Genomic DNA, 14,927 nt, shown 5'->3' with positions numbered 1-14,927 from the left:
GCCTGAGAAGTTGAGACCAGCCTAGGCAACATAGTAAGACCCCCTCTCTACTAAAAATCAAAAACATTAGCCAGGTGTGGTGGCATGTGCCTGTTGTCCTAGCTACTTGGGAGTCTGAGGCAGGAGCATAGCTTGAGCCCGGGAGGTCAAGGCTGCAGTTAACTATGATCGCACCACTGCGCTCCAGCCTTGGCAACAGAATAAAAAGAATTTTCCAACTTTGAGTCATCCCACAGCAGGATGAGTGGGACAGGCTGGTGCTGGAATTGTTCCTAGTGATGGCATCAGTTAGGAGCCTGCAGAATCTGATAAAACGAGAGGGTGCTCATGCCCTGGGCACCAGTAATAGGAGGGGACCAGAGTGGGGCCGACCAAACCGGGAGGGGACAGCAGAGGCCACGGGGTCACTCGTGCTGGGCAGGAGCATTGGGATGTGGTGCTCGGTGGGGGAGGAGCCAGGGGAGGGGTGCAAGTGCCACACTTGTATCACAGTGAGGTTTGCAGTGGATCAGACTGGACAGAGCCCAGCCCCTCGCGACCTGGCATCTGGGCGTCATTGCCGCTAGGAGAGACCGCCCATGAGCTGCAAAAGCCAGGTATGGAGCTGGGTGTGTGGGATGTGCCTCTGTGAAAATGCAGGCAAGATGGGACAGTACCTTTGCACACACGCACACTCACACCATCAGCCAATGGGCAAACACCAACACAACCAAGAGAAATGCTTATGGGTAGGAGATGGGGTTCGGGCTCAGGCAGTCCAGAGCAGGGGTGGAAGCGGCCACCTTCCCAGGACCTCTTGAAGGTGTAGGTCTGTCTCTGTTTACCTTTGAATCATGTAGATGTATTGGCAGCTTCAGAAGTTAAATTAAACATCAGTGGGGCTGGGCACAGTGGCTCAGGCCTATCATCTCAGTGCTTTGGGTGGCTGAGGTGGGTGGATCACTTGAGGTCAGGAGTTCAAGACCAGCCTGGCCAACATTGTGAAACCCCGTCTCTACCAAAAATACAAAAATTAGCGGGGCATGGTGGCACATGTCTGTAATTCCAGCTACTTGCGAGGCTGAGGCATGAGAATCACTTGAACCCAGGAGGCAGAGGTTGCAGTGAGCCAAGATGACGCAACTGCACTCTAGCCTGGGGCAGCAGAGCGAGACTCCATCTCAAAAAAGGAACCTCATTGGCTGTCACAGAAACTGAAAGGACCTCACTTTAGGGCTGTCCACACCATCCACGCCTCCTGGAGTCGCGAGCATGGCTGGCGTGTCATGTGCATTTCTCAGCTCTTGCCAGGTGGTGACCAGCGTGTCCCAGGAGTGGACAACAGGGTGGTGTGGCCGGGGTCACATCTTCCCCAGGCAGCGCTCGGGCCTCCTCGGCTGCATCCTCGTGTGGATCACTGTGTTTTTATGTGACACGGCTTTGAGCGTCGTTCACTTGTTCCTCGTGGCTGATTGCTCCTTCTGAGCAAGCAGAGGGTGTGCTCTGGCCTCTTGTTTCACAGATGCGCCACGCTGCCCAGCACCTTCTCACAGGCACCCTGCAGAATGCCAGAGGGTTCTTAGAATAGAGAAAGAAAAGAGCCAGGCGCGGTGGCTCACGCCTGTAATCCCAGCACTTTGGGAGGCCGAGGTGGGCAGATGACAAGGTCAGGAGATCAAAACCATCCTGGCTAACATGGTGAAACCCTGTCTCTACTAAAAATACAAAAAAATTAGCCGGGTGTGGTAGTGGGCGCCTGCAGTCCCAGCTACTCGGAGACTGAGGCAGAAGAATGGCGTGAACCCCGGAGGCGGAGCTTGCATTGAGCCGAGATTGCTCCACTGCACTCCAGCCTGGGTGACAGAGTGAGACTCTGTCTCGAAAAGAAAAAGAACCCTGGAGTACTTGCTGGTTGTGGAGGAAGGCCCCACATCTGCTCGCCCCGTTGCCTGGGCTCCCCACCGGCCCTGCAGATTTCATGAAACACGTCTGAAAACAGCGAAGGCCTTTTCTACAGAAGTTGTGCCCCCTTTCCCTGTAGAGTTATCTCAGCAGCCCCCTTTCTTTGGGGATAGGGCGGCTGCTGCCAGTTCACACTAGATCACTTGAGCACCCTCTGGGGTGTGAGAGCCAGGCCTGGTCCCTGTGTGCTGGGGCTGGGTGTTCTGAGCTGGCACTCATACTGCTGCTGCATACCTGCTGTGTGCCAGGGCAAAGCTGGCCCGTGTCCTACAAACTGACTCCTTTATTTATTTATTTATGAGACGGAGTCTCTATCGCCCAGGAGTGCAGTGGCGCGATCTCCGCTCACTGCAACGTCCTCCTCCTGGGTTCACACCATTCTCCTGCCTCAGCCTCCGGAGTAGCTGGGACTACAGGCGCCCACCACCACGCCTGGCTAATTTTTTGTATTTTTAGTAGAAACGGGGTTTCACCGTGTTAGCCAGGATGGTCTCGATCTCCTGACCTTGTGAACCGCCCACCTCGGCCTCCCAAAGTGCTGGGATTACAGGCGTGAGCCGCCACGCCCGGCCGAAAACTGGCTCCTTTATTATGTAAAGAATAAAGTGGGCTATCAAACATGAGAATATGCAGGCTGACCCTGACACCCTTGAAAGCCCACCCACCATGTCTCAGATGGCTTTCATGGGGGCAGGATAAAGGACAGTGGCCTTAAGCCTTCTCCCGTGATGGTGACAGCTCATTTGCCAGCTGTTGCTGGAACTGCCCCTGGATTTTGAGGAAGGCGTGGAAGTTTAGGACTCAAGATATTTCCTGGATAGAGAATAACTGGAGCCAGGCGCAGTGGCTCAAGCCTGTAATCCCAGCACTTTGGGAGGCCGAGATGGGTGGATCACGAGGTCAGGAGATCGAGACCATCCTGGCTAACACGGTGAAACCCCGTCTCTACTAAAAAATACAAAAAACTAGCCGGGCAAGGTGGTGGGCGCCTGTAGTCCCAGCTACTTGGGAGGCTGAGGCAGGAGAATGGTGTGAACCTGGGAGGCGGAGCTTGCAGTGAGCTGAGATCCGGCCACTGCACTCCAGCCTGGGCGACAGAGCGAGACTCCGTCTCAAAAAAAAAAAAAAAAAAAAAAAAGAGAATAACTGGAAAGGCTCAAGTAAGTTTTTCCAAAGCTCTCGCATTAGGAGGAGTTCAGCCTGGAATAAGAGCATGTGTTAGTTTTGTCATCCCATCTAACTACAGATTGAATTACCCTGATAGGTTTTTAAGCCATTCCAATGTGCATTATCTCAATAAAGCTGTTATTTAAAAAAATACTAGATTGCAGTTTTAAAATACTTACATTTTACAGCTTCTAAAAAAGGAAAGTTATTTCCAACCAGAAAAGTGAAGTAGAAAAATGAATTCTTTGCATGGAGCATGGTGATTTATGCCTGTAATCCCAGCACTTTGGGAGGCCGAGGCAAGCAGATCACAAGGTCAGGAGATCGAGACCATCCTGGCTAACACGGTGAACCCCTATCTCTACTAAAAATACAAAAAATTAGCCTGGCGTTGTGGCGAGGCATTGTGGGTGGTGGTAGGGGCCTGTAGTCTCAGCTACTTGGGAGCCTGAGGCAGGAGAATGGCACGAACCTGGGAGGCGGAGCTTGCACTGAGCCGAGATCGCGCCACTGCACTCCAGCCTGGGCGACCGAGCGAGACTCCGTCTCAAAAAAAGAAAGGTTATCTGGGCACACTGGCACACACTGTAGTTCTAGCTATTTGGGAGACTGAAGTGAGGGGAGCACTTGAGCCAGGGAGATGGAGGCTGCAGTGAGCTCTGATTACACCACTGCACTCCAGCCTGGGTGCCAGAGGGAGGCCCTGTCTCTGAAAAAAAAAAAGAAAAAAAAATTGTATGTGCAGAGACCCTAGGTCCAAATAAGGTCCCGTTCACAGGTGCTTGAGTTAGGACTTAAGCATCTCTCTAGGGAGCAGTTTGACCTGCGGCACTGGCGTTCATCTCTGTCTTAGTCGTCGTATTAGCCGTTTTGTTTCTTAGCTTTCCATTTGTATTTCTATAAGACAAGAAAAATGGGCCGGGCGCGGTGGCTCACGCCTGTAATCCCAGCACTTTGGGAGGCCGAGGCGAGCAGATCATGAGGTCAGGAGATCGAGACCATCCTGGCTAACACGGTGAAACCCTGTCTCTACTAAAAATACAAAAAAATTAGCCGGGCGTGGCAGCGGGCGCCTGTAGTCCCAGCGACTCGGGAGTCTGAGGCAGGAGAATGGCGTGAACCCAGGAGGCAGAGCTTGCAGTGAGCCGGGATCGCGCCACTGCACTCCAGCCTGGGCGACAGAACAAGACTCCATCTCAAAAAAAAAAAAAAAAAAACAGAAAAGGTGTAATATAGTATTTGAAATATTGTGAAAAAATAAACATGCCGAAGCAATGGATTTGGTTTTGGGATTCCAAAGTTACCGTGTCGTGAGTGGGCCTCAGAATGAGCTCCCTTAGCCCAGGTGGAAAGTCATTTCCGTGTCTCCTCCTCCCTCCAGGAAACTCGCAGTACAGCCAGCAGCAGGCTGGGTACCAGCAGGGCGCCGCGCAGCAGCAGACCTACTCCCAGCAGCAGTACCCCAGCCAGCAGAGCTACCCCGGGCAGCAGCAGGGCTACGGTAAGAGGGGAGCACGTTCCTCGGGGCCCCCCAGCGCCCACCCCTGCTGCACATGGGTACGAGCACAGTGACCCTGGTGTGCAGGCAGAAGTGTGATAAACTTATTTTGGATACTTCTAGGTTTCCAGAAAAGTTGGAAACATACATGCATGTAGACCTGAAACATCTTATTTTAACTTGAACATAAATTCATTGCCCACGTGGCCTGTGACGGTTGCCAGTGTCCCGTCTGTCTGCCACCTGCACGCCTCATGCCCAGCTTCGACCTCTTTGACAGAGCAGGTCAAAGCCTGTGGGTCTCAGTCTTCACTGCAGCTTAGAATCACCCAGGAAACTTCTGACAAAAAAGTTCTGGGCTGCCCCAGGTCTTTTGTTGGAGCAAAATCTCAGTTCTCAGGATGAGCTACACACACATGGTTTCTTATGAGGCTCGTGCCTGATTCTGCTGTGCTTGTTCAGCCCTTTACAGCCATTACAATAAATAGTATAAAAATCACTTGAGGAGGCTGGGCACGGTGGCTCACGCCTGTAATCCCAGCGCTTTGGGAGGCCGAGGTGATTGGATGACCTGAGGTCAGGAGTTCAAGACCAGCCTGACCAATATGGTGAAACCTCGTCTGTACTAAAAATACAAAAATTAGCTGGGTGTGGTGGTGGGGGCCTGTAGTCCCAGCTACTCAGGAGATGAGACAGGAGAATTGCTTGAACCAGGAGGTAGAGGTCACAGTGAGCCGAGATCACACCACTGCACTTCGGCCTAGGTGACAGAGCGAGACGACTCCTCAAAAAATAAAAATAAAATATTACTTGAGGCTCAGTGTGGTGGGTCATGTCTGTAATCCCAGCACTTTGGGAGGCTGAGGCAGGAGGATTGCTTGAGCCCAGGAGTTCGAGACCAGCCTGGGTGACATAGTGAGAGCATCTCTACAAAAAATACAAAAATTAGCAGGGCATGGTGGCACACTCCTGTGGTCTCAGCTACTTGGGAGGCTGAGGCAGGAGAATCGCTGGAGCCTGGGAGGTGGAGGTTGCGGTGAGTCAAGATCACACCACTGCACTCCAGCCTGGGCTGGGTGACAGAGTGTGACCCTGTCGTTAAAAAAAAAAAAAAAAAAAAAAAAGGCCGGGCGTGGTGGCTCAAGCCTGTAATCCCAGCACTTTGGGAGGCCGAGGTGGGCGGATCACGAGGTCAGGAGATCGAGACCATCCTGGCTGACACGGTGAAACCCCGTCTCTACTAAAAAATACAAAAAACTAGCCGGGCGTGGTGGCGGGCGCCTGTAGTCCCAGCTACTCGGGAGGCTGAGGCAGGAGAATGGCGTCAACCCGGGAGGCGGAGCTTGCAGTGAGCTGAGATCCGGCCACTGCACTCCAGCCTGGGCGGCAGAGCGAGACTCCGTCTCAAAAAAAAAAAAAAGGCCTCTATCGTATCAGTTCTTTCCGGAGCCTTTGACTTAGGCTTCCTGGAGACGATGCCTCTGCCTCACCTGCCTGCAGGTTTCCAGCAGCTCCTGTGATCGTTAAGTGACAAGTTGCAGCAGCCAGTGTGACTGGTGCCAGTGGGTTCTGGAGGGCTCTCCTGCCCTCAGGTAGCAGCAGCTCGGGGGAGATGGAGAGAGCCCATCAGCCCTCCCCATGCTGGTGGGGGCCTGGGGCACCGTCCTGGGACCTCACAGGACTGGAGGGGCTGGGGAGTCGGTTGTGTGGTGCTCTCGCTGTTCAGAGTTAACGAGGAGCACGTGCAGGTGCCAGGCGTTCTGGAGATTGACAAAAGGCTGATGCATTGAGACAGGAATTTTTTAAGGAAAAGAGGAAGAAGCTTTTAGAAAATTTTTAAGTTAAGAAAAAAAATAAAGATGCGCCCGTTTTGGCCTCACAGTTCCTGGTGTTTTCTCAGGGCCTGCCCAGGGAGCCCCGTCACAGTACCCCAGCTACCAGCAAGGCCAAGGCCAGCAGTACGGAAGCTACCGAGCACCGCAGACAGCGCCGTCTGCCCAGCAGCAGCGGCCCTACGGCTATGAACAGGCAAGCTTTCTGGATGTTTCCAGATGTGCCCATCCACCGCGCCTGTCGAGACATAATGAAGATTTCTCTTATGGCCGTGAGGAATAATGAGCTGGAACTAACTGGCTTCCAGGGTTCCTTCCAGAATGTTAAGTCTCTGAGCCTGTAAGGTTTTTCAGAATTACCTCTGTGTATATGCTCACCTCAGTCATCCAGCTGGCTTTTCATACCCTGAGCTCACCGTTAGATCTGCATGCCTGGTTCTCACATTCGTTCACTCTGCCAGTGTTTGTCGCGTACTGGGCACGTGTCCGGTCTCTGCTGGGTGCTTGGTGTGTGGCCGTGCCACGAACCCTGCGCTTTCAGAGCTTATTATCTCGCTACGGAGACATAAAGTTGTCCCATAGGCCAGACCGTGCTGAGATCAGAGTGGTGGGCCCCGAGTGGAGCCCGCCTTCCAGGTGGGGGCACAGGCGGCTGCATTTGGCCCCTGTGGACAATTCCAGGACGAAGACACAGCGGGGAGTGGCAGCCCCAGGCTCAGCCCAGGGAGGGGGAGCCCTTTCTGCCCAGGAACAGTGAGCAGGGCTTTGAAGGAGCTGAGGAAAGAGCAGCTTGGAAGATGGAAGAGCGGGAGCTCTTGGGACAGTGAGGAGGCCGGCTTGGCGGGAGGTGACAGGGACAGGTGGGCGTGGGGGCCTCCATAAAGCAGGCATCGCCTTCCCTCTGGAGGAGGACAGGGTCTGTGTGGCGGGAGCACTGCAGGAGCGAGGGCCTCCTAGAGGAGAATGAGCCAGGCACAGGAAGAGGGCGTGCCAAGGTCCTCAGGCACCGGGAGGTTTGTCCCAGTGAAGGCAGCCCGAAGGAGGCTCGGTGGCTGGAGCACGGGGCATACGAAGGAGAATGGTCTTGGACATTTTTTGGAGCCTCCTTTGAGACAGTCCTTAGCAGGAAGTGGCTCTGTGTTGGTGACTCTGAGCTGGCCAGAGGTGTTAGGGACACTTTACACCGCCAGTGAAATTTCAAAGCACTACGTCGATCGAGGTTGTTTTTCTCAGGGAACTGGGTAGGTAAGAGGCCGAATACTATTTTTTAAATGCTTCTCGTCCTCCTCCCTCAAGAGGGCAAAGGGTCACCAGGTAGATGTAGAGAAGCCTAAAGATCATGTAACACAGGCCCCCTGCCAGGGCACAGTACTCAGAAGGTCATGCCTGGGAAGGGCACGCCGATGAGGCATTTACACAGACGTTAGGAGTGCTCCTGGTGTGCTCTCAGGACACCGTGAGGCCACTGCAGCCAACGCCAGGGGCCGCCTCTCCCCAGTGTGTGCTGGGTGCCGGTCAGCGGGGAGCAGGCCCCAGCTTGGCCCTCTAGGCTTGCACAGGAGCGTCATGCTGGGGTCTGGAAGGACAGCAGTCTGCATCCAAATTAGAATTAATGATTCTGACGAGACACTATACCTCCTTCATACAGTCCTGAAAATAACTTACTTGGATTTTGTGAAATAAGTGAATGTCCTAACTGAATTATAAGACTGAACCAGAGGACATATAACTTTATGCCTACCTATGAAAGGACCGTGACTGGTTGTGGTGGCCCATACCTGTAATTCCAGCACTTTGGGAGGCCAAGGCAGGAGGATTGCTAGAGCCCAGGAGTTTGAGACCAGCCTGGGCAACATAGCGAGACCTGTCTCTACAAAAAATAAAAAAAGTAGTCATGGCAAGGGCGGTTGTTATTATTAGGGATTGGGGTTGGTTAATGTGACTTGTTGTTGTTCAGCATCCTGATAATAGGTTGTTAGAGATGATTGCTATTATGAGAATTATAGATGCGGTGGACTGTATTAGGAAGTATTTGATAGCAGCTTCTGTAGAGCGGAGGTTTGTTTTTTTTTATTAGAATTGGGACGAAGGCTACTATGTTTATTTCTAGGCCTGCCCAGGCGAGAAATCAGTGTGAGCTTAGTGTTGTGATAAGTGTGCCTGTAATTATTGTGGTGTAGATAATGAGTTGAGCTAGTGGGTTAATTAGTACAGGAAGGATATGACCAACATTTTCGGGGTATGGGCCCGATAGCTTGTTTAGCTGACCTTACTTTAGGATAGAGTGTATGGAGCCGTGACTGTATGTAGTGAGCCGTGACTGCACCATTACACTCCAGCCTGGACTATAGAGAGCAAGACTTTGTCTTAAAAAAACGAAAAAGAAAGGCCAGGTATGGTGGCTTACACCTGTAATCCCAGCACTTTGGGAAGCTGAGGCTGGTAGATCACCTGCAGTCGGGAGTTCGAGACCAGCCTGGCCAGCATGGTAAAACCCCATCTCTGCTAAAAATACAAAAATTAGCAGGGTGCCTGTAAGCCCAGCTACTCGGGAAGCTGAGGTGGGAGAATCGCTTGAACTGGGAAGGCAGAGGTGAGCTGAGATCGCGCCACTGCACTCCCGCCTGAGTGACAGAGCGAGACTCCATCTCAAAACAAAGAAAAGAAAAGACACAAAGCAATGGAGAAGACAGAGAATTCCACATTTAGGGGGAAATGTGTCCATCTAACTGCAGAATATTAACATAACATAGTCTTTAGTCAGAATCAAGTGTAACTGGCCATGGCGTTTTGGCACAGCACTGCCGGCGTTGGGCGTCTCCTAGGGGCCGTCGTGCACACGGTGTTATGTTTGCAGCATCCCTGGCCTCCACCCACGATGCCAGTAGCACCCTCGTTGCCCAGTCTGACAATTTAAAATGGCTCCAGACATTGCCAGATGCCCCCCAGGGCAAAATTGTCTCCATATGAGAACCACTGGGCTACACTTAAAAATGTGCTGAGGTGGCCAGGCACAGTGGCTCACGCCTATAATCCCAGCATTTTGGGAAGCCGAGGTGGGCGGGAGCGGACGGAGACAGACGAAATCGCACCATTGCACTCCAGCCTGGGCAACAAGAGCGAAACTCCCGTCCCAAAAAAAAAAAAAAACACTGAAGTGCTGAGGCGTTGGGGCTGCCCGTGGTTTTACAGGGCTCAAGGGCTGCCATGCCTTCAGCTGAGCAGCTCTGGCTTTGAGGCTTTCCATCTTACCCAATGGTGCAGGGGCAGAAAGACATCAGAACGGACTCCTGCTAACTAGGACCATCACAGGCGGCTCTGGGAATGAAAATGTGACAGGCTGTGTTCACCAGGAACGTTATGTGGACTGTGTTCACCAGGAACGTTATGTGGACTGGATTCTTGGTCAGGCGGGAACAGCTTTCCTCCCTCCCCGACTTCCTTGCTGCAGGCACTCAGGAAATCTGATCATTAACTAGCTGGGGGCACAGGGAGACTCAGGCATGCAATGATCGTTGTCTTCCTCTGTGGCAGTCACCCGAGCGGCTTTTACCACAGATCCGATGCTCCGTTTCGCTGCTCAAAGAATTCTCTGTCTTGTGGCCTTGTGGGGCATGGGCTCTCTAGTTCTCTCTTCATGCTGTTGTTTTCGTCTGTTGTTGTTGTTGTTCTTTGAGACGGAGTCTCGCTCTGTTGTCCGGGCTGGAGTGCAGTGGTGCGATCTCGCTCACTGCAGCCTCCGCCTCCCGGGTTCTAGCGATTCTCCTGCCTCAGCGTCCTGAGTAGCTGGGATTACAAGCACGTGCCACCACACCCAGCTAATTTTTGTATTTTTAGTAGAGACGGGGTTTTGCCATGTTGGCCAGGCTGGTCTCGAGTTCCTGACCTCAGGTGATCCTCCCACCTCAGCCTCCCAAAGTGCTGGGATTACAGGTATGAGCCACCATGCCTGGCCTCTTTTTTTTTTTTTAAGACAGGGTCTCACTCTGTCGCCAGGCTGGAACACAGTGGCATGATCTCAGTTCACTGCATCCTCCACCTCTCAGGCTCGAGTGATTCTCCTGCCTCAGCCTCCCAAGTAGCTGGGATTACAGGCACGTGCCACTACCACCTGGCTAATTTTTTTTTTTATTTTTAGTAGAGACGGGGTTTCACTGTGTTGGCCAGGCTTGTCTTGAACTCCTGACCTCAAGTAATCCGCCCACCTTGGCCTCCCAAAGTGCAGGGATTGCAGGCATGAGCCACTGCGCCTGGCTGAAGCTACTTTTTTCCATTTTTTGGTACAGATGGTGTCTTGCTGTGCTGCCCAGGCTGGTCTCAAACTCCTGGGCTCAAGCAGTCCTCCTACCTCAGCCTCCAAATTCAGATTTTTTTTTTTTTTTGGAAATAGTGTCTCACCCAGACTAGAGTGCGGTGGCATAATCATGGCTCACTGCAGCCTTGACCTCCTGGGCTCAAGCCATCCTCCCACCTCACCCTTCAAGTAGCTGGGACTATTGGCACACGCCACCACACCCGGCTAAGTTTTGGATTTTTGTAGAGATGGATTCTGGCCATGTTGCCCAGGCTGGGTCTTCAGATTTTTTTATAGATTGAAACGCATTACCCTGGTCGTCCCCGCTCCCGTTTTCTCACTTTAGCGGGCTGGGGGACAGATGGTGTTTGCATCAGCTCCCAGGGGGCCAACTTGGAGGAGAGCCTTCCTGCATAGCAGGCCCAGGGTAAGGCTCTGATGCCAGGCCTGGCACAGGCCCAGCCGCAGCGATGCCAGCGTGCGACTGAACGAATGAACCTTTGGCCCTCTCTACGTTGTTAGCCCCAGGCTTGGCCGGTGGCTTCTGGAAAGCCGTTCGCTGCCCGCCTGAGATGTGGGCAGAGGTGGTTTGCTTGCCATTGTCCCTCCTACCCCCTGTCCTGGCTGGGGTGGACGTCTGTCTTCCTTTTACTCGTGACTATAGGGGTGTAATCTGTGTCTTGATCTCTTTTAGGGCCAGTATGGAAATTACCAGCAGTGAGGGACACACGTTCTGGCTGGAGCCCTTGTGATAGCGTGTTCATCCAGGGGCCGGATGGGCTGGCGGCAGCTCTGGTGAACTGTGACATGTTGGTTACCCTTTCGCCCAGTGCCACGTCTGCATGTGAAGCGTGCTCATTTCATGCTGGGTATGACGCCGAGCGCGCACCCCTGGCGCGAGACAGCGCTTGGTGGTGTGATACTTTTGGTGCTGTGTATAGTATTGTATGTCGGTACATGGAGAGGTATCCTTTTTTTGTCCCCCTGCCCCCTTCTCAATGTTTCTAGCTAGCTTTGGGGGTCATTTTGTCATCAGAGCATTCTGTACCCAGGGGCGGGACAGATCTTGAGGACACCACAGTCCACCTGTTCCCGTCAGCAGACCTTAGGTCTCATTTCCCTCCCCGTGCAGTGTTGTCGTGTGGGTTGTCAACTTCTCTTTAACTGGCTACACCACAGCTGGACGCACACACAGCCCCTGGAGGGCAGCCTCTTCCTGTGCCTCGATGGGGTGGGTGGGAGGGCATCTTCTGTGTGTTGGGCCAGTTTCTGTTACATAACGAAAAGGATAAGCACCTCCCACGGGAGAGGCCACAGATGGCCACTTCCAGAGCTTGCTCATTGCCTGTCTCTCGCCAACTCCGTTTATCCAAAAAGGTACATAGTTTTGAATTAAAAAGTAAACAGGGATCAATGACTGTATTCCAGATAAATATGAATCCCTAAGGGCCGCGGACGAATCGCCTAACCCAGGGCCGGCGGCATTGCTGAAGGAGAGGCAGCTCTCTGGGTTACTCTGGCTCTGACCCTTGTTTAGCTGATGGTCATTTCTGGGATTGGAATAGTTAATACGCCCGATTCTAAGTTGATAGGTAATTTAAAATATTCAAATCAAATTTTCCAAACAGTTGGCAAGTTGTTTATTTTATATTATTTCTTCCAGGACCTACTTGCTCAGATCTCCAAGCAAGCATTTCTTTTCTTTTAGGGATGTCTGAAAGTCACATCCACTAACATTACTGTGTTCTTTCTAATGAAAAGTAAAGGTTTTTTATAGAGAAACTTGAGTAATTTTTACATTTCTAGGACATTAAATCCCATTTAAATTCTGTGTGAACATTAAAGACAGCACGCTTGCAAAAGTATGGTCAAAGGAAAAAAAAAATCCCACATTTCCATTAATAAGTAGCATGGACTTTTGATCAACCTTTACGTGGAATAATAATATTCATATTTGCCATTAATCCTTTTAAAAAAATCTTTGGATAAATGCTGATGAATTTCCAAGAACTACCAAGAAAATACAAAAGATATCCAATGCTTGATATATGAGGCCTACTAATAATGATATTTCTCTTCAATTGATGTTTTGTTTTAAAAGTTAAAATTCTTGGCCGGGCACAGTGGCTCACACCTGTAATCCCAGCACTTTGAGAGGCTGAAGCAGGCAGATCACCTGAGGTTGGGAGTTCAAGACCAGCCTGACGAACATGGAGAAACCCCGTCCCTACTAAAAATACAAAATTAGCCAGGCGTGGTGGCGCATGCCTGTAATCCCAGTTACTCGGGAACCTGAGGCAGCAGAAATGGCTTGAACCTGGGAGGCGGAGGTTGCAGTGAGCCAAGATTGCGCCATGGCACTCCAGCCTGGGCGACAAGAGTGAAACTCTGTCTCAAAACACACACACACACACACACACACACACACACACACACACACACACACAGTTAAAAGTAATTATCCAGAGTTGCTTTAGAATTTACAAGTCACTTATGTGTTTTGCCTGAATTAATCCTGACAGCCCCTATGAGGAAATCTGGAGTAACAGTTCCCATGTTAGAGATGAAGAACTGAGGCACAGATTAAAGGACTTGCCTGTGCTGAATACCAGTCCTGTTCCAGGACATTCTCCCCTCCTCTACGGGACAGATGTCACACACAAATGGGGACAGAAGTGTTTATTTTGTAGGCGTAAGGGTTTTTAAAACCCTTAACACTGGTGAGGGCTTAAAAATAAATGTATATGTTCATATTAAATTACTGAAATGAGAGTTAATTGCTAATTGACAAACGTATTAGCAATTTCAGTTAGGGAGTCATCTCCCTTGATTTTGTTCTTTTCCTGTCGATTTTCATAGAACTAATTTGCAAACTCAATCGGGGACTAAAATTTCCCACTGAAAATGTTAAACATTTTAGATAACTGTGAAAATAGTTTATTTTTATTCCTTGCCAATCTGGGAATATGCCTTTTATGTGTGTTTGTGTGTTTTTTTAAGTGCTGTATTAATAATACTTTCTGAAAGAAAAGGACACTTATCCCAAAACTTCAATCTGAAATGTCTTACATTAAGAATATCTTGAATGTTGTGTATATATTTTAAAAAGCACTTTGCAAAATAGTTTGTACATTTATTTCCTAATTTATACATGATTTTTGGTGTTAATATATTTAATGATTAATAACAGAATGTTTATTTAATGTGTTGTCCATTTTTATGTAATATTGTGATGGAAAGTGATGCCAGCAATTCCTTCTCATTAACTTACTCTATCTTCTGTCCTATGAATGTTGAGAAAAGCTTAGGCTAACATGAATTGTTTGTGAAGTGTGGTTGATGGTGCTTTGTTTTTTTCTGACTACTTCTATGGAAGGCCAGTGGAGAAGCAAAGGAAGATGTGAAAATTGACGCTCATTCTTCTTCTTGTTCCCTGACATCCAGCAAATTGTGAATTTGAAAAATGATGACCACAATTTTCAGAAGGGCTGACAAATTCATATTGGTATGCAAAAGCTCATCACCCATTAGGGTTTGTTGTTGAATCGACAGTACTTAGCATATTAAAACAGTACATCAGAACTCATGCCAAGAGTCTTTATGAATGGGATTAAGGTGGACAAGATCTCCTAAGATCTGAAAAGAAACCTTAATACACTCATATGGTTGGAGTCTTAAGTAAACCTCTGATTTTGTCAGAGTTTTTCTACGTATAGGCTTGAATAGGGGGCATCCCTTCAAAACTGTACAAAGAAGACTGTTTTCCATTTAAAAATTTTTAGCCACTTCATTTCTATTTATTGAACAGGTCAAATTTGTCTTGTTATTTGTGAGTACAGTACATTTAAAAAACATCCTTATCGGTTTATTTTTTTTTTCAGCCGGAGATTTGACGTATAAATTGTTCATGCTTTTGGTGTAATCTCTTAATAAACTGGTTCTTCAAAAATCATCCTATAAAGTGGGTTTTCATGAAGTTAATGGGATTTTGGTGTGATTTGTTTTGCAAATACTTACTACCAAGACCCGGTAGATTGTCACCTCGGCTCCTGGGCAGTCCCCGTGCGTCCGCGCCGCATTCCCCGCGGCGGGAAGGCGGAGCCAGGGACAGGGCGGTGGGGACGGCGTCCCGGGGCTGCCCTGCGGTCCCCACTGCCTGCTCTGCGTTGCCCAGTAGCCTCCTCGGGCAAGGGCG

The 14,927-nt window shown here is 50.3% G+C and overlaps 2 protein-coding genes across 5 annotated transcripts in view; one reads left to right on the top strand and one right to left on the bottom strand.

Annotated features, from left to right (window-relative positions):
• Positions 1 to 14,684, top strand: part of LOC126929074 (calcium-responsive transactivator) — a 116,783-nt gene extending 102,099 nt beyond the window's left edge. Inside the window, exons 10-13 of one of the 2 annotated variants that reach the window (XM_050745098.1) lie at positions 4,490 to 4,609; positions 6,507 to 6,634; positions 11,427 to 11,601; positions 12,396 to 14,684. In XM_050745098.1, coding sequence (XP_050601055.1) covers positions 4,490 to 4,609; positions 6,507 to 6,634; positions 11,427 to 11,453 — 275 coding nt within the window. In that variant the 3' untranslated portion in view covers positions 11,454 to 11,601; positions 12,396 to 14,684. Of the gene's footprint in view, positions 1 to 4,489; positions 4,610 to 6,506; positions 6,778 to 11,426; positions 11,602 to 12,395 lie in introns of those variants that run through there. The other variant, XM_050745099.1, reaches the window with a different exon arrangement.
• The window catches only part of PSMA7 (proteasome 20S subunit alpha 7), a 189,055-nt gene that overhangs the window by 32,857 nt on the left and 141,271 nt on the right, over positions 1 to 14,927 (bottom strand). The window lies entirely within an intron of this gene.

This window comes from Macaca thibetana, chromosome 10 (genome assembly GCF_024542745.1).
Source record: "Macaca thibetana thibetana isolate TM-01 chromosome 10, ASM2454274v1, whole genome shotgun sequence".
NCBI classification, from domain to species: Eukaryota; Metazoa; Chordata; class Mammalia; order Primates; family Cercopithecidae; genus Macaca; species Macaca thibetana.
This window is presented reverse-complemented; position numbering and strand designations above follow the sequence as displayed.